At 46.7% G+C, this 26,931-nt stretch overlaps 1 protein-coding gene across 2 annotated transcripts in view; it reads right to left on the reverse strand.

Moving 5' to 3' along the window:
• LRBA (LPS responsive beige-like anchor protein) overlaps positions 1 to 26,931 on the reverse strand; it is a 2,244,423-nt gene that overhangs the window by 986,799 nt on the left and 1,230,693 nt on the right. For both annotated transcript variants that reach the window (XM_078676915.1, XM_078676916.1), the window contains exon 38: positions 567 to 691. In XM_078676915.1, the coding sequence (XP_078533041.1) occupies positions 567 to 691 (125 nt within the window). The remainder of the gene's footprint in view (positions 1 to 566; positions 692 to 26,931) is intronic.

The raw sequence follows: 26,931 nt of genomic DNA on the forward strand, positions 1-26,931 counted from the left end.
CTTTTCCTTTTCTGGCAGCACATATCGAAACTCTTCAGTACTCCTAAATGAGGAGCGCATTTGAAGCAATGAACGGGCCGTCGCACATCATGCATTATAAGTGCCTAATCCTACAAGGGTTACTGCACAGAGATCTGGCTTACTTGTATAGATAAGAAATACTGAAAGGCTCCCATGACTGCACGTGGCCACGCCGGTGCCATTCCTAAAATAAGGGCATCTGGATTCGATCCCTACACAGGCCAGAGCATTAATGCACGCTCACAAACACGCATACAGTCATGCATTGGTAGTAAGATTTTTTTTTTTAAAGCCCGTGCTTCTAACATAGGAGTGTGCAACACAATCACAACCCTCATCAAATAAGTTGTGCCAACGTCATCGTACGCCCTTCGCGTGATTAAGGCTCACTGAAACATGGGTTGGGGGTGGGGTGTGTGTGTCTTATTTTCCCTAAAAACATATTTCGTTATGATTATTACCAATGTATACCACAGTTGGATAGTTTCCTATCCCCTTCCGGGTCACCTGCCCCTGGGGCTACGCCATCTTAAAGTGTCACTGACCGTGCTCTGCGGCTGCCTTCAGCGTCGCCTCAGGGTGCGTCGATCCAATCGGGTTGCGCACAAAGCGTCGCCGGCGCCGGAGGTCATCCTCCCAGTAGTCTAGGCGCCAGAACTCACGAGGACGACTGCAGGGAATGAGAGCAAGCACACGTGTTAGCAATTACCACACAGCAGGCTGGCACTGAACTTCCGCATAAAAGATTGCATTGTTTGCGTGGATATTTTCCTTACCTTTTCGGATTCCCTCAAACCCCCCCCACCCCTGTGTTTTCTTGCTACAGAGGAACGTCCTTGAAAATAACAATATCACCTTCCAGCCTACGGAACTCCTTTCTCTTTTCCCCCCTGGAAGCCGGATTGAGCACTAAATACATCATTTTGAAATGAAATGCTGACAGTGCGATCAGTTTCCCCACACTCCAATGGCATGTGCTCCGATTTCAGCCTCATTTCAGCCTCAGCAGGGCACCTCTCACCGACTGCATTTATAAATCCGAATAGGGAGAAGGCCATTATAAATATGGTCTGGCATTACCTATATTAATCAAAGCCTGTCCCCCTTCCGTCATTTTTCTTCCTAATTTGTGCCGTTTCGCACAAGGTCAGTAAATCACATCGCCCCCCTCTTGGTCCAGAAAGTGTTAACTTTAATGAGTGCATACTCTACATGGTTATGCATGCGATAATAAAATATCACTCGGTTTAGAAGTGCAGGAATTTAATTAAAATAATCTCCTAAAATATTCATTACATGTGGCCCCGAGGCCTCGAACAACACAAGAAAAGTCATTTCTTTCCCATTTATTGTTGTTAAATAAACCATTTCCACACTGCGAAATGGCAAATGGCTTAATTGAAGCAATTCAGATTGCATTTCTGCTTTACCTATCATGTTTGCCATCTAATTTAAAAGAAAAATGAGGGGTGATATGCAAGATTTTATCTTACCCAAATACGACCAGCGGCCATTCTAATGTAAATTGTATTTTTAGATTTAAAAATGTGTTTAAAAAAGGTATCCTTAATTGCAGTAGCCACACATCTACAACAGCATTACATTAACTGAAAAGCTCCTGTTTGATAGCAGCAGACTCAAATGTCAATAAGATCCAAGAGAATAAGAACTTTTCTTAAGTAAAATTGTATGAAGAATAACTGTGTGAATTATAAATTAGAAGGAAATGAGGAACCACTGGGAACACCTACAGCAGGCAAGAAACATGCAGTCTAAATTTTCTATTGCTTGAAAGACTCCAGAGCTACAATATATATTGCATATAAAAGTAAGATGGTGTCCAATTCCAAAAGAAAAACATGGGGCGGTAACGATAATGTTACAGTCGAGCAGCCCGCGATTCACAAGTTTATTCACAGTGTTTAAGATGAATCTGTTAAAAATGGACGATGTTTGTGGTTTACTTTTTTGTTGAAAAATATTAAACTATGGGCATGATGTATATTATAGAGCAAGGTGCACGGCTAGCAACACAGCCAGCAGGGAAACGGCTATTAAAATTGTCATCTACTGGTACCTAACTCCCATTCGCCTACCTAGAGGTAACCGGAGCGGAGTGCAGGATGCAGTGTGGCACGCCTGGGACCCTTTTGCATATTCTTTGGGACTGTCCTAAATTAGCTCAGTTCTGGAGCGAGATACTGAATGATATTGATACCTACCTATACACCCAATAACCTGGATTCCCGGCTTACACTATCCTGGGACTTCCTAACTCGCTTACATTTCCACTTAAATCCTGCAGAGGCCGACATATCGGCCTAGCACTGGGGGCTGGACGTTAGACGATACTGGGGGACATACAGATTGTCGACTCGCCAGGGTTGGCTTAATCGCATGTGGCTGTGCTTGGGATGGGGGGGCTTACTTTGACATTAACAATGCAGGGTAACTCTTAACGAGAAATGTGGAAACCTTTTATTACGCTTCTTTCCCAGGAATTTACTGACTTGCCCTAGGTACTTATGACTGCTCCATTTCACTAAGTCACCACATACATCACAAGTGCAGGACCCACCTTTATAATTCTTTCCTAGCATGTTCATCTTAGATTAGTCTTCATTGTGTGTTGCTTGCCCTAGAAGACTAGGGTAGAATTGGTGGAAGGGTTGCTGGGGAAATTGCACTTCATATGTACAGAGTATCATTTCGGTGATGCTTCGGTTGCATTGCTAGATTTGTATGCAATTGTTTTCTATACTGCAACAATAAAAACAAAATTGAACCTAAAAAATATTAAACTATGTTGGTACTACTTCATAGAACAACTAGTTTTCTCACAGATAATCACAACATTCTGGCGTGAGGAACCTGAAGCCAGATTTAGATACATCATTCAAACTGGGCATCTAACAGAGGAAGTTGAACTATAATTTAATGGGGAGCACGCCCACATTTAGGGAGAATCAGCAGTAGGTACATGCAAGAGGTATTGAAGACCACACAAGTTACTGCTGGCGCATGCCAACTCATGGGCACAGAGGGTGCAGGAACAAGAAGGAAAAATAGAGAAAACCCCATTAGCAATTAATACCCCTGAAGACCGGGCCCAACGTGCAGCAGTGGAACTCCAAAACTCACTAAAAACGCATGCGAGCCCGCTCTGAGACTGAGACAGCATACCCTTAGTCAAAGCTCCACCGAGAACCACCGTTTCCTCATTAGCAATTTGTGGAAAAAAGGCAAAACGCAGCTGGCTCTGTGCACGAGTGTGATAGTCGCCGAGCCCGGATAGGCACTTCATCATTCTGCCGCCCAACATTTATCTGTTACAATTATTATCAAATATCAGCCGGGGTGCAGCCGTGAATCACAGAGCGCGCGCCGTCTTCAGGGGAATGCGACAATGAGGCCTATTCATCAGCCTGGCAATCGGCACAAGTAATTAGTTCCCCGGCCCGAGATACCCCGCACGGCTGATTTCAGTGGGTACCACAAACACAGGACAATGAGCGCCGCACGCACGCGCTGCCCGCCTCCCAGCTATCAATCCGTTCATAATCTGCACGCAGAGCTCGGTAAAGAGGGTAAATTATTAATTTGTCATCTATCTACCCTTCTGCATTTCTGATGGAATGAAATGCTGCCATTATTCTCGATAACAATTAAAATTATAAAAGATGGCTGCCTGCAATGGTAAGATTACTAATAAATTAGATAGGGCAGTGGATTCTGGCACAACGTGATGTATGACTCGGGCTAGTCCAACACACCATTAACATTTACTGTACTTGGGCTCCAGCAAAAACGAATATGGGGTCTCACGACACCACGGAAGGAGTTGGGGATAGACAAGGAAATGAAACCATAGGGCACATTTAAGGCAAACACTGACTATTTACAACTTTATTTGTCTCTGAAATACTACCATGTATGTTCATGTATTCTTCATTGCGATATCGTATATCATATCATGCTGTCACCATGTATCTGTATTTTCTCCAAATGTATTTTACGGGGCTGCTGCTTATGCAATTCCTTGTATACATCGTCACACCCTGTCACTAGGTAACGGTATTTACTCTGCTTGTGCTAACTCTGTGAAGCGCTCCAATGCCTTTGGGTCAAATTCTCACTATTCTAAACTCAATAAATAAAAAATTAAGTATAAGAGATGGTGCTGAACAGTAACATTTTAGAAACATTAAACGTCTAATAAAACAAAACTTTCAAGCAATGGAAAACAGTAAGAATAGATTGAGTTGACGATCCTGATAGCGTACAAATTCATTACATCCAAGTTTTATACCTAAAACGCTTGACACAGGTTACTGAGTGCATATCTAGGGAAAATAATGGTGACACGTAGGGGTGCGATGCAGGTGTACAGTTTTTAAGCCCTAGAAGGGGCTGGAGCAAGAGAACATTTCTGGTGCATATTGTAGTTGAATTCAGACAGGAATGCAGTTCTGACGTGGGCAGCAGTTGCACAGGCAGGGGTGCGAAGCTCAGATGCGAAGTCAAAAGGATATCCCTTTGAAAGGTGAAATGAGTTATTTGGACTAGCTGGCAGTAAGCTTTGGCTCGTGTGTGTAATGTGCTTCTCCAGAGCCTTGGCAATGCGCTAAAGAAAGCAGAGTTTCTATGAGTTTTCAGAGGAAGCTTTTTTTTCCGCAGCCATACACCAGTCCATGCCCAGTTTTCCACCTCCGGAGAGTATGCAGTCCTCCATTTGTGGACAATGTTGCGCCTCACAATCACCAATTCCAAAATCACACAGCAGTTTCTTTAACATGGGAGGAGTCTTATTACTTCAAATGTCTAGCAATAGGAGCTTCATTACCATACCCATGGGGATTTATGTCACGTGCCAAACAGCCTCTGACTCTCTCCCAAAAACATTGCAGGCGGGGACAAGACCATGAAAGAAGGTTCCTACATGGCTGATTTCCTGCGAGGTCAGAAATTGCCTTACCAAATGTTACCAAGTGATGATGATGATGGTGATGAATTTATAAAGCACAACAAATACCCTAGGCCTAAGGTATCTAAGGCGCTGCCCTTAGCACATACAGATATGCCTGGAGTAAGTTTTAGAATTATGCCTTAAAAAGCCATGCTTTTAAGCCCTTTCTACATTTTTACAGGTTAGTCTTTTTTTAAGCGAGGTTTGCAGAGAGTTCCACAGTTTAGCTGTTGTGGTAGTGAAGCTTCTGCTGTCCTTGTGAGTAGTTTCTATGCAGGATCTTGATCTGGACCAGCCTAAGTTACCTCACTAGGGCCTAAAGTTCACATCATAGCACCCTTCTGCCTTACTGCTATACAATATCATAAGGAGTGGGAAAACCCTCGATTCCTTAAAAAGAAATTACATAAGGATACTATTTGGTTTTACAATCAACCCCACGTCCTGAAGATGGTCTGACGGTCTCATCGCCAACACAGACCGAAACGTCAACTGCAACATCTATTTCTTTATTCATTTTTTGATTCTAAGGAACTGTTTTCTGTCGCGTCAGATCGTTTTCCTTTACCAACTCACAGAATAGATGTATACATTGTTTCTTTGCAGGCCGATTTATGTTACCTCCAGAACTATGTTAGGTTGATTCTAATTGTATTTTCTCTGGTCCTTATTCGTTCATATATTAAATTTAAGTTTTGTTTGAAGTAAAGTCTGCACTGTGTGATACAATTCGTGGTTTTAAGACAGATGTCTGCTATGAAAAATCACCTTTTCTCCTCTTTCAATGCTTGATTGATCACCAGTTCACCACTAACCAGGGTTGAAAAGTAAAAAATCCTTTGAGATAATATCTTCGAAATACATTTACGAATAAAATCCCTTGAAGGCAACCCCTTACTTATTTCAAGCTTTACTGCTATACAAGTCCAAACGATAGCTTTGAAGCTCCACCGTATGTCTAGCTATACTGAGGGAGATTCCATCATTTGCAACCACTAGGTAGACATCCAGTTCATATATTTTCGAAGGTTGAACAAAGCCATGCCACCATCAGATCAGTGTCTGGAAAGAGATCTTCAAAGGTCCCCCATCCCAGAGTACAAAACACATTTCCACATCTAGGCATTTGAAGAAGGCCTGTGGACCCAATAGGGTGCATTTGGAGGAGATAAAGGTATCTCAGAAGCACAATCATCTTGTAGAGTGCAGCTCAACCTAAAAGATAAAAGGGCAGCCCTCCACAGTAACGTACATCTTGTCAAAACTTGTCTAGTGCTCTAAATAGGTTAGGTTTGGAGAATTCTCTTCAATCGCAAGAGATATAGACACCATGTTATCTGATGCTCCCGGGCCTCGGAATTCCTGACTTGGGGACTATGCAGTCAGTGGTTACGTTATAAATTTACTCCAATTAATTCTGAAGCTCCATTATCATCCAAAGATTTGCTGAAGTCTATCTACGGTAGGTTCTGGTTCGACAATATATACAAGGATATCATCACCAAAGAGAAATATCTGCTCATCCCATAAATCATTCCACCAACAACCTCGGACACGGGTATCTTCCCTAACCAACCAAGTCTGTCATTCCTGCAGTAAAGTTAAGATGGTAAATAACAAGGGGAGCCCTTTTTAGGTCTCGTGACCTATCAATGCGCATGCGCATTGAGAGAAGCGAGACTATAGGGCTTTAAACAAAGCTGACCTAACTGTGGCGATTTGCTGCTGTGCCCGTGGCTTTTAGGTCAATGCGCAAGCGCATTGACCTAAAATGCGCGTGCACATCACCAAATCGCCGTCTGTTCCCTCAGCCGCATTCCTCCCACACCTTTTGAAGTGAAGCTTAGCTTCACTTCAAAGGCCCCGGCTGCTTCACACCCTCATGCCGCTCTCCCCGCTCCGCCCCCTCCCCTGCCCGCCGTGTGCATTTCTCCTCCCCCCCTCCCCACAGCAATGCCCTCCGTCTTGTTTCCTTTCTTGTTTCTCTGGGAACTTTGCACTCCGATGACGCTGAATGGAGTGTGTTTACATGCTCAAGGCAGGCTGGGCTCACCGGTGGTCCTACACACAGCAGTAGCTGGCTTTTGTGTGTGCCTCTAGCAGTCTCTTTTCTTTGCCTATTGCTAACCTTACTTTCTTATCCAGAAAGCCAATCTTTTTGGTTGCAAACGGTTCTGGGCCACAAATAAGGTTACCAGCCGTTCATTTGTGCCGATCACCATCTCTCTTACTCCTGATATTTTCTACTACAGATAGTTATCGGGCATGGAGATTAGCCTATTTTTTTTACATATTGGCACACGGAAACTACAACTCCCAGAAGACACTCGTTTGTTAAATCAAAGCTCAGTTCTACAAACCTGGTGTTCAGTGCACATACATGCAAAACCTGGCAACTTTGCAGTAAGCCACCAAAATCTCAGAGCCACGGCAATTCAAGCTCCGTGCATGCATCCAGACTGAGGAGGGTGCAGGGCCTGTACTTTGCTCCCACCTGCAGCCCGAGGTATCTTCTCACGTGCTGCTTAAACTCTGTCTTTTTCTGCAGTACAAGCAATGTGCCCACCACAGGCTGCGTCCAGTAGCAGAGGTCGTTACCAGTTAGCAAAGGACTTCCTGATCAGTGATTGTCAGCAAAGCCCAAAGCTATAATGCAGGGCCCTGGATGCTTTTTGAAATGGGATTTCTCCGTCGTCAAGATGCGCATTGTCTGCTTCAGCCACCTTACACCTGCTGCCAAGGTGGTGTACTGGAGCTCGAAGCCATCTCCTCTGCGTTCGGCCCCGTTCTGATTACCTCTGAGTCCTCCACATCACCTGTTCTTTCACTTTCGCTTTCTCGTTATATGCCCATATACATCTCCCATCACACTCACCCTCACTCACCCTCACTCACCCTCACCCTCGCTCACCCTCACCTTCCCTCACCCTCACCCTCACCTTCCCTCACCCTCACCTTCACTCACCCTCACCCTCACCCACCCTCAACCCCTCACCCACCCTCACCCTCAACCCCTCACTCACCCTCACCCTCACTCACCCTCAGTCACCCTCACCCTCAACCCCTCACCCTCACTCACCCTCAACCCCCCTCATTCACCCTCACCCTCACTCAACCCCTCACCCTCACTCACCCTCACCCTCACTCAACCCCTCACCCTCACTCACCCTCAACCCCTCACCCTTACTCACCCTTACTCACACTCACCCTCACTCACTCACACTCACCCTCACCCTCAACCCCTCACCCTCACTCACCCTCACTCACCCTCACTCACCCTCACCCTCACTCACCCTCACCCTCCCTCACCCTCACTCACCCTCACCCTCACCCTCACCCTCACCCTCACTCACTCACCCTCACTCACCCTCAACCCCTCACCCTCACTCACCCTCAACCCCTCACCCTCAACCCCTCACTCACCCTCACCCTCACTCACCCTCACTCACCCTCAACCCTCACCCTCAACCCCTCACCCTCACTCACCCTCAACCCCTCACTCACCCTCACTCACCCTCACTCACCCTCACCCTCACCCTCACTCACCCTCACCCTCACCCACCCTCACCTCTCACTCACCCTCAACCCCTCACCCTCACTCACCCTCAACCCTCACCCCACCCTCACTCACCTCAACCTCACTCACCCTCACCCCCTCACTCACCCTCAACCCCTCACCCTCCTCCCTCACTCACCCTCAACCCCTCACTCACCCTCACCCTCACTCACCCTCACTCACCCTCAACCCCTCACCCTCACCCACCCTCACCCTCACCCACTCACCCTCAACCCCTCACCCTCACTCACCCTCACTCACCCTCAACCCCTCACCCTCCCCACCCTCACCCCTCACCCCTCACCAACCCCCCCCTCACCCTCACCCCTCACCCTCTCACCCCTCACACTCACTCACCCTCAAACCCTCACTCACCCTCAACCCCTCACCCTCAACCCTCAACCCCTCACCCTCACTCACACCCCTCACCCTCACTCACCCTCAACCCCTCACACCCTCAACCCCTCACTCACCCTCACCCTCTCACCCTCACCCCACTCACCCTCACTCACCCTCACCCTCACTCACCCTCACTCACCCTCACCCTCACTCACCCTCACTCTCCCTCACCCTCACTCACCCTCACCCTCACTCACCCTCACCCTCACTCACCCTCACCCTCACTCACCCTCACCCTCACTCACCCTCACCCTCACTCACCCTCAACCCCTCACCCTCACCCTCACCCTCACTGACCCTCACCCTCACTCACCCTCAACCCCTCACCCTCACCCTCACTGACCCTCACCCTCACTCACCCTCACCCTCACTCACCCTCACTCTCCCTCACCCTCACTCTCCCTCACCCTCACTCTCCCTCAACCCCTCACTCACCCTCAACCCCTCACTCTCCCTCAACCCCTCACCCTCACCCTCACCCTCACTGACCCTCACCCTCACTCACCCTCACTCACCCTCACCCACCCTCACTCTCCCTCACCCTCACTCTCCCTCACCCCTCACTCACCCTCAACCCCTCACCCTCCACTGACCCTCACCCTCAACCCCTCACCCTCACTCACCCTCACCCTCACTCACCCTCAACCCTCACCCTCACTCACCCTCACCCTCTCACCCTCACCCTCACTCACCCTCACCCACCCTCACTCACCCTCAACCCCTCACCCTCACTCACCCTCACCCTCACTCACCCTCACCCACCCTCAACCCCTCACCCTCACTCACCCTCAACCCCTCCACCCTCAACCCCTCACCCTCAACCCCTCACCCACCCTCACCCACCCTCAACCCCTCACCCTCACTCCCCCTCAAGCACCCTCACCCTCACTCACCCTCAACCCCTCACCCTCACTCACCCTCAACCCCTCACTCACCCTCACTCTCACTCACCCTCAACCCCTCACCCTCACTCACCCTCAACCCCTCACCCTCACTCACCCTCACCCTCACCCTCACTCACCCTCACCCTCACTCACCCTCAACCCCTCACCCTCACCACCCTCAACCCCTCACCCTCACTCACCCTCAACCCGCAGCCTCAACCCCTCACCCTCAACCCCTCACCCTCACTCACCCTCACTCACCCTCACCCTCACCCACCCTCACCCTCACTCACCCTCACCCTCACTCACCCTCACTCACCCTCAACCCCTCACCCTCACTCACCCTCAACCCCACCCTCACTCACCCTCACTCACCCTCAACCCCTCACCCTCACTCACCCTCACCCCTCACCCTCACCCTCACTCACCCTCAACCCCTCACCCTCAACCCCTCACCCTCACCCTCACTCACCCTCACCCCTCACCCTCACTCACCCTCAACCCCTCACCCACCCTCAACCCCTCACCCCACTCACCCTCAACCCCTCACTCACCCTCACTCTCCCTCACCCTCAACCCCTCACCCTCACTCACCCTCACTCACCCTCACCCTCACCCTCACTCACCCTCAACCCCTCACCCTCACCCTCACTCACCCTCAACCCCTCACCCTCACTCACCCTCACTCACCCTCAACCCCTCACCCTCAACCCCTCACCCCCTCACCCTCACTCACCCTCACCCTCAACCCCTCACCCTCACTCACCCTCACCCTCACTCACCCTCACCCTCACTCACCCTCACCCTCACTCACCCTCACCCTCACTCACCCTCACTCTCCCTCACCCTCCACTCTCCCTCACCCTCACTCTCCCTCAACCCCTCACTCACCCTCAACCCCTCACCCTCACTGACCCTCACCCTCAACCCCTCACCCTCACTCACCCTCACTCACCCTCAACCCCTCACCCTCACTCACCCTCACCCTCACTCACCCTCACCCACCCTCACTCACCCTCAACCCCTCACCCTCACTCACCCTCACCCTCACTCACCCTCACCCACCCTCAACCCCTCACCCTCACTCACCCTCACCCTCACCCTCAACCCCTCACCCTCAACCCCTCACCCACCCTCACCCACCCCTCAACCCCTCACCCTCACTCCCCCTCAAGCACCCTCAACCCCTCACCCTCACTCACCCTCAACCCCTCACCCTCACCACCCTCAACCCCTCACCCTCAACCCCTCACTCACCCTCACTCACTCACCCTCAACCCCTCACCCTCCACCCACCCTCAACCCCTCACCCTCACCCACCCTCAACCCCTCACCCTCACCCTCACCCCCTCACCCTCACTCACCCTCACCCTCACTCACCCTCACTCACCCTCAACCCCTCACCCTCACTCACCCTCAACCCCTCACCCTCACTCACCCTCAACCCCTCCACCCACCCTCACTCACCCTCACCCACCCTTACCCTCACTCACCCTCACCCTCACTCACCCTCACCCTCACTCACCCTCACCCTCACCCTCACTCACCCTCAACCCCTCACCCTCACTCACCCTCAACCCCACCCTCACTCACCCTCACTCACCCTCAACCCCTCACCCTCACTCACCCTCAACCCCTCACCCTCACCCTCACTCACCCTCAACCCCTCACCCTCAACCCCTCACCCTCACCCCCTCACCCTCACTCACCCTCAACCCCTCACCCTCACCCACCCTCAACCCCTCACCCTCACTCACCCTCAACCCCTCACTCACCCTCACTCTCACTCACCCTCAACCCCTCACCCTCACTCACCCTCACTCACCCTCACCCTCACCCTCACTCACCCTCAACCCCTCACCCTCACTCACCCTCAACCCCTCACCCTCAACCCCTCACCCTCACTCACCCTCAACCCCTCACCCTCAACCCCTCACCCCCTCACCCTCACTCACCCTCACCCTCACTCCCCCTCAACCCCTCACCCACCCTCACCCTCACTCACCCTCACTCACCCTCAACCCCTCACCCTCAACCCCTCACTCTCACCCCCTCACCCTCAACCCCTCACTCACCCTCACCCTCACTCACCCTCAACCCTCACCCTCACCTCACTCACCCTCACTCACCCTCAACCCCTCACCCTCACTCACCCTCAACCCTCACCCTCACCCTCACTCACCCTCACCCCCTCACCCTCACTCACCCTCACCCTCACCCCCTCACCCTCACTCACCCTCACCCTCACCCACCCTCAACCCCTCACCCTCACCCTCACTCACCCTCACTCACCCTCAACCCCTCACCCTCACTCACCCTCAACCCCTCACCCTCATTCACCCTCAACCCCTCACCCTCAACCCCTCACCCTCAACCCCTCACCCTCACCCTCACTCACCCTCACAACACATATTGTGTTACAATAGGTGTCACATTTGCGAAAGATAAAACTATTGGCATTGTAAATAACAAAGCTATTAATTTCGCTATTTTCAAAACAAGCACATAAATAAAAAATGTGTCCTTTACAATACCAATAGCTCAAACTTTCCTAATGCGAGACCTATTGCATTGCTGTGCTTCTCTCCCCTGCTGCACTCTCCTGCTCTCTAGAGATGTGGCCTAACGACCAGAGCTGCCATCTAAGTCACGTAAATACAAAACATGTTGCATTCCAAATGCTATAGTGTCACATTCGCGAAAGTTATAACTATTGGCATTGTAAATGACAAAGCCATCAATTTAGCAATTTTAAAAACCAACAAATAAATAAAATATGTCATTTACAAGACCAATAACTCCAAATTTTCTAATGCGAGACCTATTGCATTTCCAATGCTTGTTTTACCCCTTGTGATTTGAAAAGCATCAAACTGTGCACCGTTCACCTTGACCATAGACATCAATTCTGTATAGAACTGTTTAGTCACACCATACACACTGGTCCAAAGCCCACCATTGCCATAACTGCGAACATATATTACCACTCAAAAGACCTGGCTATGTACAAGAACAAGAAAAAAAAAAAGAGTACTTTTTTGTACACTAGAGCAATCTCTCGCCTGTTCGTTCTCTGAGAATGGGTGTAAAATTTGGAATGCCCTGCCACAGGTTTTACCTACCAATCATTCCTACACTTAAAAAAAAACTTAAATGACTCCTAAACAAGTATCTGAACCCTCCCTCCTAAAATATTCCAGGCCTTCGATTGCTACCCCTGAACTACATCATCCGTCTACTACACCGTCAATTGTATATTTTCTTACCCTGTATTTTTCTTCTTCTGTATTCTTTTATATGTTATTGTGCAAACTCTGCAAAGCACTCTGAAACCTTTGGGTCAAGTTTGTACCATATAAAACTCAAAAATAAATAGAGTAACCACTGTCTGGTAATTGTAAAGCGCAAACTACTCACCTCTAAGCTGGCTTTCTATATAGTGCACCAAAATGAAGTACATTGTGCAGAGAGTCCAGTCAAACCCCAAAGGAATTACAGAGGCACAAATGACACCCCAAATGCGCTGTTTTGTAGTAGTGGGGGTGAGCAGTTAGGCATATCAGAGGCTAGTGATAAGCATTTATTACACACACAAATGCAGTAAATGAGGCACACACGATAAAGAAATCCAAATTTAGATACTAAGATCATCGGAATCGGGTAAGTACTTTCAAGTTATGAATTTTTAGTTTTCAAAAATGGGCAGCGAGGGGGGAGGTGCCAGGCTGGCGACTGAGATGGCTGCATAGACGCTCGGCTCCGTGAGCCTTCTCACCCCGCACATACATCCTGGCAACTATACTGAGCCGTCACGGCATATTTAAGTAGGCGAAGGACAACTTTCACTGACCGTTTGCTCCTGAGGCTTTTACGTGTGGCAGACCCGAGGAAATGTCCCCGACTGTTTTGCGGCTTCTGGTGGAGGTGAGGAGTCGGCCGGAGGGCACTGGAGATCTGTTGGGCCAATGGCGACAGTGCCGACCCAGTCCATCTAGCGGAGTGCCTTGTGGGATGTGCGGTAAAGCAGGGTCGAGGGGAGTGCACGATACTTGGCCCCCTTTCCAGTGTTATGTCCGGGCATGACTAATGACTTCTCCCGGAATCGGCGGGCGGCTCCCAGGGAGCGGCGGAGATTTTGTTTAGCCTTTTGGTGACCCTTCGCTGGGAAGCCTGCCTTGACTTTCGGGGTCCTCGTGGTGAATCCTGTTGCGCCCTGGTGTGGGGCCCGGTCCCGAGGTGAGGTGGAGAAGGACGAGGCCGGATCAGCTAAGATGGCGGATGGCACCCTCTTATGCAGACCGCATCCAGGCAGAGAAGCTGCTGTACGGGAGAGTCCTGGGGTCTGGGGACACGAGACAGAGCCCACGTCCAGAGATATCCTGGCTGCGCTAACAACCCTGCATACGACCCTGATCCGGGACGCCCGGGATCTGGGAAGAAGGATGGCCGCCATTGTTGTCCCACCGTTCCACACGGACATAGTTCGATCTCAAGGAAGCGCCGATGTGCCCGCCTCTGCGTCAGTGAGGAGTGCTCCAGTTACGCCTATGTTCGTGGAGACGCTGGAAGACCCGGTTCATGAGATCGCTTTGGACAGATCGGTTGTACATGTGAGTGACTCGTCGGGGCACATATCTAATCGGTGGCTGGGGAACCAACGTCGATCTATGGTTTGGGCTGCCCCGGCGGCGTTTCAGCGCTTACCGGATGGTGTGACTCTTCTGGCTGGTGAGACTGTGTTCGGACTGGAGGATGTTTTCGGGGTCGATGCTGACACAGACGGATTTCCGCCATACATATTCGGCTGGGTTTTGGTGGCTGAAGTCCCATGGAGTAACGGCTCTGCCCGGTCCGCCCGGACCACTTGGACCCTCCACGCTGCTCTGTATGCCGATTGATATGTGGACGTATGTTGGTACTGCTGATAGAAAAGGCCAGGGGTGAGACCGTCTGGGACATGGTGGAACTTATTGTTGGCTGACGGTGATTTGGGGGACACTCGGCGGGGATGTTATTGATTGTGCTATTGGTGATTAATGTTTTCCATGGCTATTCTGATCTTGCTTTTAGGATGTTTACTGCGCGCGGTGGTGGTGTGGGGGGGGGCCAGATCGATGGCCCTTCCCCACATTTTTCCTCTTTTTCTTCTTTTTTCTCTTTTTCTATATTTCGGGTCTCTCATTTAGGGTGACAGGCACGCTGCTGGGGGGGATAGGCCATAGCCTTCTGCAGGGATGCAGGGTGGGGGGTAGGGGGATGGGGTTTGTTAATTTGTCCTTTCTTTGTTTCTATGGCCCTTTGTCTTTCTTCCTTTTTGGTGTCATCGTTTTTCATGTTTCCTACAGTATGTTTCGTTTTGAGGGGTGGGGTGCAGCTTTGCTACGCAACGTGTTTGTTTTTAGATTTATCCTGCTCGTATGCCTTACCCCCAATACTTCAAACGTATTTGCACTGTTTGCGGATTTACTGCTTCATGCTTGCTATTGTGGGACCATGTATGACCGTATGGCATTGATTCTGAGTTTTTCTTTATTGTAAAATGAACCTTCTCGAATCCTGAATCTTGCACAGTACGCTTGACTACAAGTTATATCCTGGACACTTATTAGACCCCGATTTTCGGGCTGCTGTATTTTTCTGCATTGATTTGCTGTACTTACGACTTGACTAGCGGCCGGCCGGGGTGGTTGTAGGCCCATGCTTGTATTTACTTGAAGTAACAATAAAGGTTCTCAAAAAAAAAAAAAAAATGACAATAAAGGTTCTCAAAAAAAAAAAAAAAATGGGCAGCGCAATTTCTGGATTGGTAATGTTATCATATAGAGAAAAACATGCATTGCACTTAGAGGAGACTTACGGCACTGTTCTTCAGGATTTAATGTGAGCATGGGGCACGGTCAAAGGCCACACCAACGGGTCACCTTGGGAGGCTTTGGGGAATCCGGGTGCAGAGGTGTGTCACGGTGTTGGGTGTCCCATTCACTTCAATAGAAGAATGGTCTGGTTACGAAGAGGATGAAAGCAGGGACTGGTGGACCAGTTTGAGGAAACCCACAGGGTGGCTCGACCCTTGAGATCCTGGGGCACACAGGGACACCCTTGGTCCACTTCTCCTCAGGCTATGGGCCTCGAGTGCAGTGGTGTCTTTTGGCATCGGGTTCTGGTGCAGGAGTCTCTCTCTCTTGTGGTTGGAGTGGGCCTGCCGAAAGTCTGCAGGCGGTGGCTGGAAGTCCATTCTGCGCAAACCCAAACGTGGGCTTAGCTCTTGTGGGTCTAGGGACACCGTTGGCACCATCACCTCCCTTTGACTCCGGCTCTGGAGCACGGGTGCATAGGTGCTTTGCGGCGTCGGGTGGCGGTGGTCATAGACTCGCGTCTTGTTCTTTGTTTTGCAGAAGAGGGGCACAGAGGACAGCTGTGCCACTCACAAATTGGGCCTCACTGTCCCTGAAGTCCCTCAACATGCAGGTCGGTCTTCTTTGGTGTTGGTGTCTGGATTGGGCATAAGCCTTGCTGCTGCAAGGGGTCCAGTACCTTCAGTATCGGTCCTGTACATCTTTGTTTGGTCCTGGTGTCCTCTCACTCGGTGGCATGACAGATCTGACCTTCAGAAGCACAGGGTCCTTTTCCTGCGGAACTGCTGCATCAGCCTGGCAGGTGAGCAACAACTCAGTGTATCGCACCTTGCATCTTTGGTGCCAGTTGCTGAACTGTTAAGTTAAAGTCGGAGAAAACATTGTGATTTTAACGCCTTCGACTTCCACCAGTCTGCTTCTTCTGTTCAACAGGAAGGTCATATTCCTGTCTCAGAAGTTAAATATGCAAGCACTAAAGGCTCTTGGGAATGATCCAGGTCTGGGTGGAGGCACCCAACCTCTATGTGCCCTCTCCACCAAGAACAGCGAGAACTCCTTTGGTTTCAAGAAACTCAGTTATATAATGTTTAACAAAAAGTTCTCTTTACTTCATTGCCACTCTATCTTGAGGCCCTACAATGTGAATATTCAGTGGATACTGTGAACAATCATCTGCATCTTTCAACTTTGCTACAAGTTGCTGGGTTAAAGACCATAGTTTGGGAAACATACTTATAATGGACCTCACCTTATTAGCATGCTTTTGTGCAGCCACATTCAGACATTATATTGCAGGGGTGTGGAATCCCTGCAGCCTGATGCACAGGACATATTGTTTGGGCTCAAGGACAACAGGTTTTTATGTTTATTTTGTCCATGGGACAAGTAGGCCCTGCCTCCTGCAGCAGAAATCCTTTAGCAGCCAGTTTATAGTACCACATTGTGGATCTAGGAAGGGCATTGTCTGCAGTTAAGGTAACATTTGTATCTATGTATTGCTGCTGTTCAAGCTGGTATTTATGTTTCCTTAATGCAAAGCCTATATTATTAGTGTGATCACTTTAAGGAAATGTAAGCTTGGATTGCACTACTGACAGCGGTTCTATCATAAAAAAATGTGCACACACGTTAGCAAAGTTTAATATGAGGCTACGTACAATGCTCCCAAAACGCTCTCTGATTAGATACAAATATTTGCAGAAGGTTGAAGCCAGATAATAGATAGAATTTCGATAAAGAATAAACTGTCTCGGTTAACGCCAATTCTTAAAGTCACAGAAGAGCACCCATGGTATCTGACCTTGCTTTAGTGCAGATTTATGGCTTTCATAAATGTATAAGAATTTACAAAAGTAGGCTGGACAATGGTACTTCTAGAAACTATTGGTAAACTGCTTTTTTAGCACAAGCAAATATGTATGTGTAGATTTGCTCAAGTTACAATCTGCTGAGCGTGTACAATTTCGATTCTCCTCCAGTTCCTTTTTTGCCAACCCTGGAATAATTTTTACTTCTGCTATTGTGAGGGGTACATTTCCAAGCTTTCTCACGATGGGGAAAAGATTAAAGAAAAGCTGATGAAAACCCTTAGAACATGCGAGTTAGTAGGTTTCCACAGGCTCAAAAGGGCATTTCAACGCTGAAACTTGCTTACCGCTGCAGCCAGCCTCAGTTTGTAGATGTGCTAGGAGGTGGCAAAATGAGTAAATTGCTTGTATTCAAACCCTTCTATAGTATGAGCCCTGGCATAATCAGAGAGGCTACTATCAGAGCTCTCATATAATAAGATTGCTGCCATAATTTGTTGCCACACTACGTGGCACCAAAGGGGCAAGTGGCATTTCTTTTACAGGAACGTAGATTTATAAAGCAACATGTCCCATGGATAAGTAGATATATTATTAAATTCCACACCCCTGATATTGAAGTCACCTCCTTGGGAGCGTTACACTGGTAGCCGCGCCATATCTATTTTTTGTTTCATGGCCATCCTTGTTTCTCACACTATTGCCAGAACCTAGCAAAGTGTGGGCTCCTGTCATTGTTCTGTCGCAGCCTGTGGGTTTTATACAGTCACTTCTGGTCCAATACGATTTCTCTGGAAGGCATATTTTTCCAGTTTATGTTATGATTGCAATTTTGACGCTCTGCCTCAGTCCATCTTTACTGATGGGTGTCTTGAAGAATGGTGTGTGTTTTGTAGACAATCCTCCTATCAAATAGGGCCCTTCCCTGGGACAGTTCACTCCACCACTCTCCCCCAGAGTTGATACAGTTCATTGTGCGTAGGACCTATTAACTTCTTCCACCCCTGTACTGCACTTTGGGACTTACAAAGGGACCGTTTCCAAGGAGCACTGCACTGATTGGTAGTCTATCTCCTGGGGCTTTACCCCTTTTTTTTTGTTTACATTTATTACGTCTTCATGTATTTCAACAGGCTTCATGATTAATCATATGCATGCCTACATTTCCGGAATGAATCATAAATCAAACATTTCCGTGCAGACATTACAATTTGAACAATTCACTTACATGGATCGTGTGAAATGTCGTGTATAACAGGGTATTAGTAATGAGGAATGAAATATGTGGGTAAAGCCTCATTGATACAACTGGGTGGGGTAGCAACATTCACCTACTTCAGTGGGCCGCCGCCCTAACGCAACATGCTCTGCCCCAGCGGCTGTTTGTTATCTGCATGCTAGAGTTGTGTATCGCCAGTCCTTGTCGTTCGAATGACCATGATGTGACTTGGATATGTTCCCGAGGTGCACAGTGTATGGGGGCTTTGTAGGATTTCTGGACTAAAAGCACATAAGGATGGCAACTTTACTCTGTGCTATTAGTTTGCTATTGCGCCTCGTTTGTCTTTTGGGGGACTTCCTGTATCTCCAGGTTCTCCGGCTGGGAGCTGCGTAGATCCATATCACATTCCATGCTGCTGCCATGGGCAATTTACATATCCCTATGACCTCTTCATGGCAGAGTGGTACACTCTCCGCCTGAGTCCAGCACACTAGTGAGTGAAATCTGGCTTTCGCGGCTGGGGGTCTAGGGTATTTCCAGCATCTGGTGATGAGACGCTTGGCTACGATGAGTCCTGGATCTATGAATTGGGTTGTCACTTTATACCTTTTAGGTCTCTGGTAAAGGCCCAGCAGGCATGTCTCCCAGGTCGATTCCATCGCGTGATCGGTGCATTGTGCTAAGTGTGTTGTGACTCTCTCCCAGTAGGAGGCTATTTCAGTAAAAGCACATAGCATATGCAAGAGGTCTCCTCCTACTAGCCTGCATCTAGGGTATTAGGCATCGTCTCAGCCAAAGAATTGATTAATCTTACCTGGTGTCTTGTAAGCCCTTTGAGTTATGAACTATTGTATGAGTCGCAACCTAACATTCCGAGGAATAAGTGTGGGTCCTTCTAAAATGGCTACCCATTCGTGCTTAGTGCTTTGTTGCTGCAGGTCTGTGTTCCAATGGCGTTTCATTGACGTCAGCGGAGGTGCCGCACATGTCCGCAGCGACTCTGTTAGCCATCTAGTGAGGTGTTGCCCCGCTGGGGCTTTACCCCCCCTTTACAAAATATATTACCATGGTTTTCAGTTGTGTGGTCTCATGCTACTTCAGCTCTTTCTAAAAGCCAGCTGTGTTTACTGGGTGGAGGTGTGGTACGTTTGTGGTCATTTGCAGGGGAGTCAGATTCTCTAGTTCCAAGGTTGGCGACTGAACACATATGCCTGCTTCCTGCCAGGGGAGTCCCTCCCATTATGCAGTGTCCAGAAGCCAGATAACTTGCATGTCAGCCTTTCAATCTGGCAGTTCCACGTGTGGCTCTCCAGATGTATCCCCAGCATGCCTTTTAGTGGCACTGCAACATTTCCTTTGAATTGTACAGGTTCTGCCCCTTCTCCGGGGCCACTACACCAACAGCCTCTCCACTAGCTGCCGCACCTAACCCAGACAGTGGATTCACCATCTGCCTCACAGGGAGACATACCAGCTTCGACCCCAAGCAGGATAATGTCAGATGGTAATGGTTTAGACTTCAGCAAGCAAGAGCTCTACCGAGTTGTGGCCATCTTCGTCACTCTCCAAACTACACCTTTGCAAAGAGGAATCTTGGGCAGCCTGGCATTCTGCAAGTGTGCTGGTGAAGGGGTGTATTAGTTTATCTTGCTCGTCCTTTATGACTAAAGTATAGGACTCTGTCTAAAACAGAGAGAACCTTCTCTCTCTGGATGATAAAGTAACTGAGCACCTGTTTAAGACTGAAGTGAGCTTTCTTTTGCACAGTATCATGCAGGACCTCATGCAGAGGTCCTGCATGATACTGTGCAGTGGTATAAAGGCCATTTTCCTCTTTGGTGCGTGGCCATGGTGATGTCTGCTGGGCAGTTCAACTTTACTGAAGAGGACTACTTTGACATCCTTCTTGAGAGTGTGGGCCAATACCAAGGTTGAGGTTTGATGGCTGTATTTCCATGTTTCTTCTTCTTTAATTTGGCTTGTATGATGGCCTGCAATTGTCCAACTTGAGGCTTCGACCAAAGTGTTACATGGATCCACTTCCGCTGGAAGTAGGCCTATGCATCTGCAGGGTTTGTACACTGTTCATGTAGTTTTAAACTTCACTGTTGTTTCCAATAGAAGCCAGTGTAGGTCTTTCAGTGCGGGCATAATGTGGTCCCATTTTCTATGCTCTAGGAAGAGTCTTGGATCCAAAAAAGATTTAGTTGGTCTTTGTAAAAACCAACAATATAAGAGTTGGGGTTCTTGATTTATACCATGTCTTCTTTATGGCAGAGTGGTGATTCTCCTCGGTCTAATAACCTAGTGGTTGGTGTCGTTAGAAAAAGCCCCAATTTGTTCAGTAAAAGAGGTCCAAGTAAAATGCACACAAAATGATTTCAGCATGTGTGAGGGAGTTAGTGCTACTGCAGTCTAATTTAAGCATAAAAAGCTCTCCTTTATTGAGACGTAAATGCGCTTCAAACATTCATTGATTTTTATACAATGTTCAGGGTGTTGGACCCCACCTATCCCCCTACACCCACCAATATGCATCCATCCACCCATCCACCCACTCATCCATCATACATAATACATTATGGGTGACTGTGTAATATGGTCCAATATTGAATGTCCAGTATTTGTAGAGCGCGAACAATTACCCAATGGTGTCAAGGTGCTGGGGGACGTCGGGAAGAATAAGCGAGCTATTGGCCAGTCTCACATGGTGCTGGGCTGATCTGCCGCCGGCACCGGGGATCGAACCGTGAGCCCCCGGGTTCCGGAGTCAGTCACCCTGGCCGCTGCGCCACATATTGTCATGAAGGGGTTCTGGTAACATCATAAAGCACATGGTCAAAGAATGAGTGGGTTGCCATTGTCACGAGAATCCCTGATATAGCAATATAGGACAATATCCCACATTACACAATATTTTTTTAGGTTACATGTTTATTTTAGGGTGGTTAGCTTGGGAAAATGTGTTTTCTTCAAAGCGCATCTAACAAAGGGCAATAATTGGCATTTGTAGGCTTTGGTTTGACCTTTCTTGAACAAATTGTGAACAAAGCATGGGTGAGGGTCAGTTGATTTAGATGATTCTTTGGTAGAGTTTCCAGCATAATTATTGATTTACCTCATTTGGCATATGATTTGCAGATTTCACCAAAGATGCTGCTGCCAGAAAACGTGCCACGCAATTTGTAATTTAGTTCCCATAATTTAGGTAACCATGGGGCATAGTTTGGTCCTTCATACCGCATAAATCTAGTAGCCCTGACAACGATAAAGTTCTAGAGAGTAGATTGGGAGTTATTAGGATGATGAAATCGTGAGATATTTTCCAAATTTCATTGTTCCCTTTGAAATATGGGGTTTTATGCCAAAGCATTTTGCACTAAAAAAGCAACCATATATGTTATATGTACATACTCCCATTAACTGCAACAAGCCAATTCATCAGCAACTTTTCCGTATGGCCCACTTCCTTATGCAATACATTTTTGATTAAACAACCTTTCACAATATACCACATCTCTGCTCCACTCTTCTTCTTGAAGGACCCTCATTTAAAACAATGTTAACATGATTCATATCTCGCTCTGCAAGCAAGAAGGGCAACACTCCTCTTCCCAGGATGTGCCCTGATCTATACTGGTACCCATCCAATCTGCACTGCTATCTAGCAATCCCCATACCGAATGTAATGGCTACCTCACAAAATGTATACTAATAAGTAGCAACACCTAAGAGCACAACATCACTGAATAATATCACATACTGGAACCAATAACTCAGTAGTCATACTCTTGACACTGATAGTATTAATGGCAATGTGATATGTAATGTTATCTGTAACAATATTTTTGTCATCTGTAGGTGCATCAGTCACATCAATGAGCACTGAATTTGGTGAGCGAGTTACAGTTGCATAGCGAGTTATGGTTGGCAGGGCTAACCATGAATGAATTTCACTGATTACTTAGTTTTAATTTTTAAGTGAACTTTAACTTTTTTATGTTAAGAATTTTATTTAAAGTAGGATAATGTCTTCTGACCTAAGCTAACTAGAACTTCACTCTGTGTTTTGTTTGTGGAAAAAACAAAATATATCTCTATATTCTCCGATTAGTGCGTACGGATGGCGTGCAGCCAAATCGTCGGTGCGCTCGTCAAATGTCCACGCCCGGGCGTGTATAAATCCAACAGTACTTCTGTAAAATATCGGTCACAGAACGGCACTCTGAGTAGTGTTACGATGTTTTATTCAGCACAGCAGAGAACGTGTACAGCTTTGGATGCGTTTTGGCATACAAAGCCTTTATCACGATGCCTGCGCACAAGGGCACTACCTATTTACACAAACACCTCGACACTGAAAATGGACTAGCGATTGCATATATCATTTGACATATATCAACAGCGGTCACATTGGAATTTACAAATTACTGTCTATTGTGCAATACTAGCCAATGTATAATCTCTCTTTCTCTTTAACTGAGGTAGTTACGGGTTTGTGCCCCAGAGGGCCAAACTGCTGGTTATCACATAATTTCAATAAGATCAGGAGACCCATCTTCAACAATAAATCCAAATACTAAATAAATGCATACATGAAAAACTCATATATATATATATATATATATATATATATATATATATATATATATATATATATATATATATATATATATATATATATATATTTGTTTCACCTCCTCTGAAAATGCCGGGACACCATGACAGCGGTGCAAGTACAGGGTCAGAGGTTATCCTGTAGCCAATCTCCAGTTTTCACACAGCAAAAACACGAGAGATCTCTCCACTTTAACATGCTGGAATAAACAAATCCTTTATTGCAACAGAACGTGGAAGTGGTGATTATATTGGAGTGCATTGGCAGAACGTGTTTTTGATATATATATATATATATATATATTTATTTATTTTTTCTCTCCTCCAGTGCCGGTTTGTGCACGTTGGGCTGTCGCGGCGCGGTCCCGGATAGGCCACCGACTGGCCTTGAATATGTACCACCAAATACCTCGTTAGTTCCGAAGTAGACCAGGACACACGGACTTCGTTTGCAAAATTTATTTAGCAGAATGAAAAAGTGCACTTTTTCATTCTGCTAAATAAATTTTGCAAACGAAGTCCGTGTGTCCTGGTCTACTTCGGAACTAACGAGGTATTTGGTGGTACATATATATATATATATATATATATATATATATAAAAAACACAAGGCTCATGTGTTCGTAAAAACACACTGCACTCCTGGGGTTTTGCATTCCACAAGATTTATTTATAAGGACGCGTTTCGGTATATCTGCCTTCTTCCAGCTCGTTTAACAAAGCAATCAGCACAGCGTGAGGGTGCTTTTGAATACCAAGATGGATTCTCATTGGTCGGTGACGCATGGGTAAGAGGGTAAGCGATTGGTCAGTTCTTTTGTAGTGATCATAAGTACAAAAGTTCCACACATACTTGGGCAATTCATTTTAAGATGCTGCAAGTCTGAATGACACATGAAATCCTGCCACAGGTTGGGCATTATCACACGTAGGGGAAACATTTCTCGGATTTGCCCTTTGCTGCGAAACAATCCTAAAGTACCTTTCACTTAATCAGTGTGATTGCTGTGTGTGTGTGTGTGTATATATATATATATATATATATATTTTCACTGAAAAAAACATAGGTTTCACACATGTTATAGTTAGGAATTAGCATTTAAAAAAACCTTATAAATTCGCGAGTTATAGTTAGCTGAACTAACTATAACGGGGAATTTCAATGGTTTTGTATGAGTGAAATGTCCAGCTAACTATAACATGTGTGAAACCTATGGTTTTTTCAGCGAATTTGAAAGGTTTTTTAAATGCTAATTCCTAACTATAACATGCCTAAAACATATATATATATATATATATATATATATATATATATATATATATATATATATATATATATATATATATATATATATATATATATATATATATATATATATATATATTCAAGCTCCAAAATCCACAGGATATTAAATCCAAAAGAATGCAGCACACGCAGGGGTGGTTCCAACCAAGATTTTAATGTCGGAACACTCACAGCAACAAGACGCGTTTCGCCATCGGGCTTCGTCAAATTGTGCAGAGAGCCGAGGCGCCCGTCAACTTTAAAAAACGTCATACGCAAAGTAACAGGCAAAGAAGGACTAACATATAACACTCTACTGTGGCCGCCATCTTAAGACGGTCAGGGTGCTGCTGAAATGATGAAAAAATGGTCTTGAAACACAGATTTATACAAATGTGAATGCGAGTGCCATACGTTCAAATGAACATTAATTAAACATCACATGTGCTCAGCTGTTAGTCCTGCAAATCTAGCCCTAGATGGGCACAAATGAAGTGAAAAACACAGTGGCATGCAAAATGTGGCACCAGAGTCCGACTCTGATAAGGAGGACCACAAAATTGCATAGTCATAAATATAACTATATAAAAACGAACATCATTATACAATCTTGATACAATCACCAAATTATAAGGGGATGCACAATCCACATAATTGAGCCCTAGATGGGCAAAACCAAAGGCTTCACTTCAAATGAATACAATACCTTACTTTGCAGAATGACAATAATAGATATAAAATATATTTTGAGAAATCCCAAGAGATTCAAAATTTCAGAAATTTCGGTGATATGTACAATCAAAAACTCAAGTGTAACGCAGCAAGATTGGACACCTTCATTACATAAATAGTCATCCCAAATGTACTGATAACTCCTCATGCATATTCAATCCATGTGGAGTTTTACATTGCAAGTCAATTATGTACCTGGATTCCAAGCGTCTTAATTTAAGGAGGCGATCCCCCCCTCTAATATTAGCAGGTACACTATCGAGACATGTATACACCAACAGATCCCTGTTGCTTTTGTGCAATTTCTCGAAGTGCCTAGCTACTGGGTAGGAAGCATCTTTGTTTGCAATCGCACGCATGTGCTCCAAGATTCTAAGTTTCACGGCATTGGTCGTACTGCCTATATATTTCAGGCCGCAAGGACACTTAAGACAATAGATAGCATAAGGTGTCGAACAGGTGAGAAACTTAGTTATGCGTTTGGGGATAGCCAAACCAGGTACTTTATATGTAAGCGTCCGCTTACTATATTTACATGCCTTGCACTTACCACAAGGATAAAAACCATTGAGAACCGGCATTTTTAGGAGGTGTAACTTGGGACTGAAAGTGACTAGAGATGAGATGGTCCCTGAGAGATCTAGCCTTTCTATAGGTAACTAAAGGATTGGTGGGCAAATCAGCCTTGATGGTATTATCCGTCAATAAGATATTCCAGTTTTTTTTAGTATCTTTTTGATTTGTCCAGCATTCTCAGAGTAGGTTGTGATGAGGCGGAAGGAGCCGTCACTAGCTTTCTTTGGTTTTTTAGGCAGTAAAAGCTCTTGTCGCCTCAACTTCTTAACCCTTTCATATGCATTACTTAAGACACTTTCGCTATAGCCCCTTATTCTAAATCTCTGTAGACTAGAATTAGCTGCTCTCTCATAGTCCTCCTCATTAGAGTTGTTCCTTCTCAATCTGAGCAACTCTCCATAGGGAATGCTCTCGATAAGTGGTCGTGGATGACTACTAGTGGCAAAGAGAGTGGAGTTACCAGCCGTCTCCTTCCTGTAAAGCTTAGTCTGTATTCTGCCGTCCTCATCAATATAAATTGTGAGATCTAAATAATTCACAGATGTCTGGCTAATCTGTCCTGAGAATCTAAGATTCACATTATTGTTGTTAAGAGCATCAACAAAGTCACTAGCTGTTTCTATAGGGTTCTCTAGAATGATAAAAAGATCGTCTATATAACGATGATACCCTATAATCCTATTGTGCCATTCGCAATTATCATTACTCCAGGCCACTTGCTCCTCCCACCATCCTACGAAAAGGTTCGCAAAACTAGGGGCGGAGCAAGCTCCCATGGCAACGCCTGACATCTGTTTACACAGCTGTTTGCCAAATAGGAGTATGTTGTTGTTTAGGCTGAATGTCATGAATTCAAGTAACATTTTGTTGTGCTCATAAAATCTAAGTGGACGTTTATCCAAAAAACTAGCCATAGCTGTGAGACCATCCCCATGTGCTATGCACGTGTATAGACTGGCGATGTCAAGGACCAGCATACAGTACGTGTCAGCAGGGTCCCCACCTGTAAC

The sequence above is a fragment of the Lissotriton helveticus genome, chromosome 2_1 (genome assembly GCF_964261635.1).
Source record: "Lissotriton helveticus chromosome 2_1, aLisHel1.1, whole genome shotgun sequence".
NCBI lineage: Eukaryota > Metazoa > Chordata > Amphibia > Caudata > Salamandridae > Lissotriton > Lissotriton helveticus.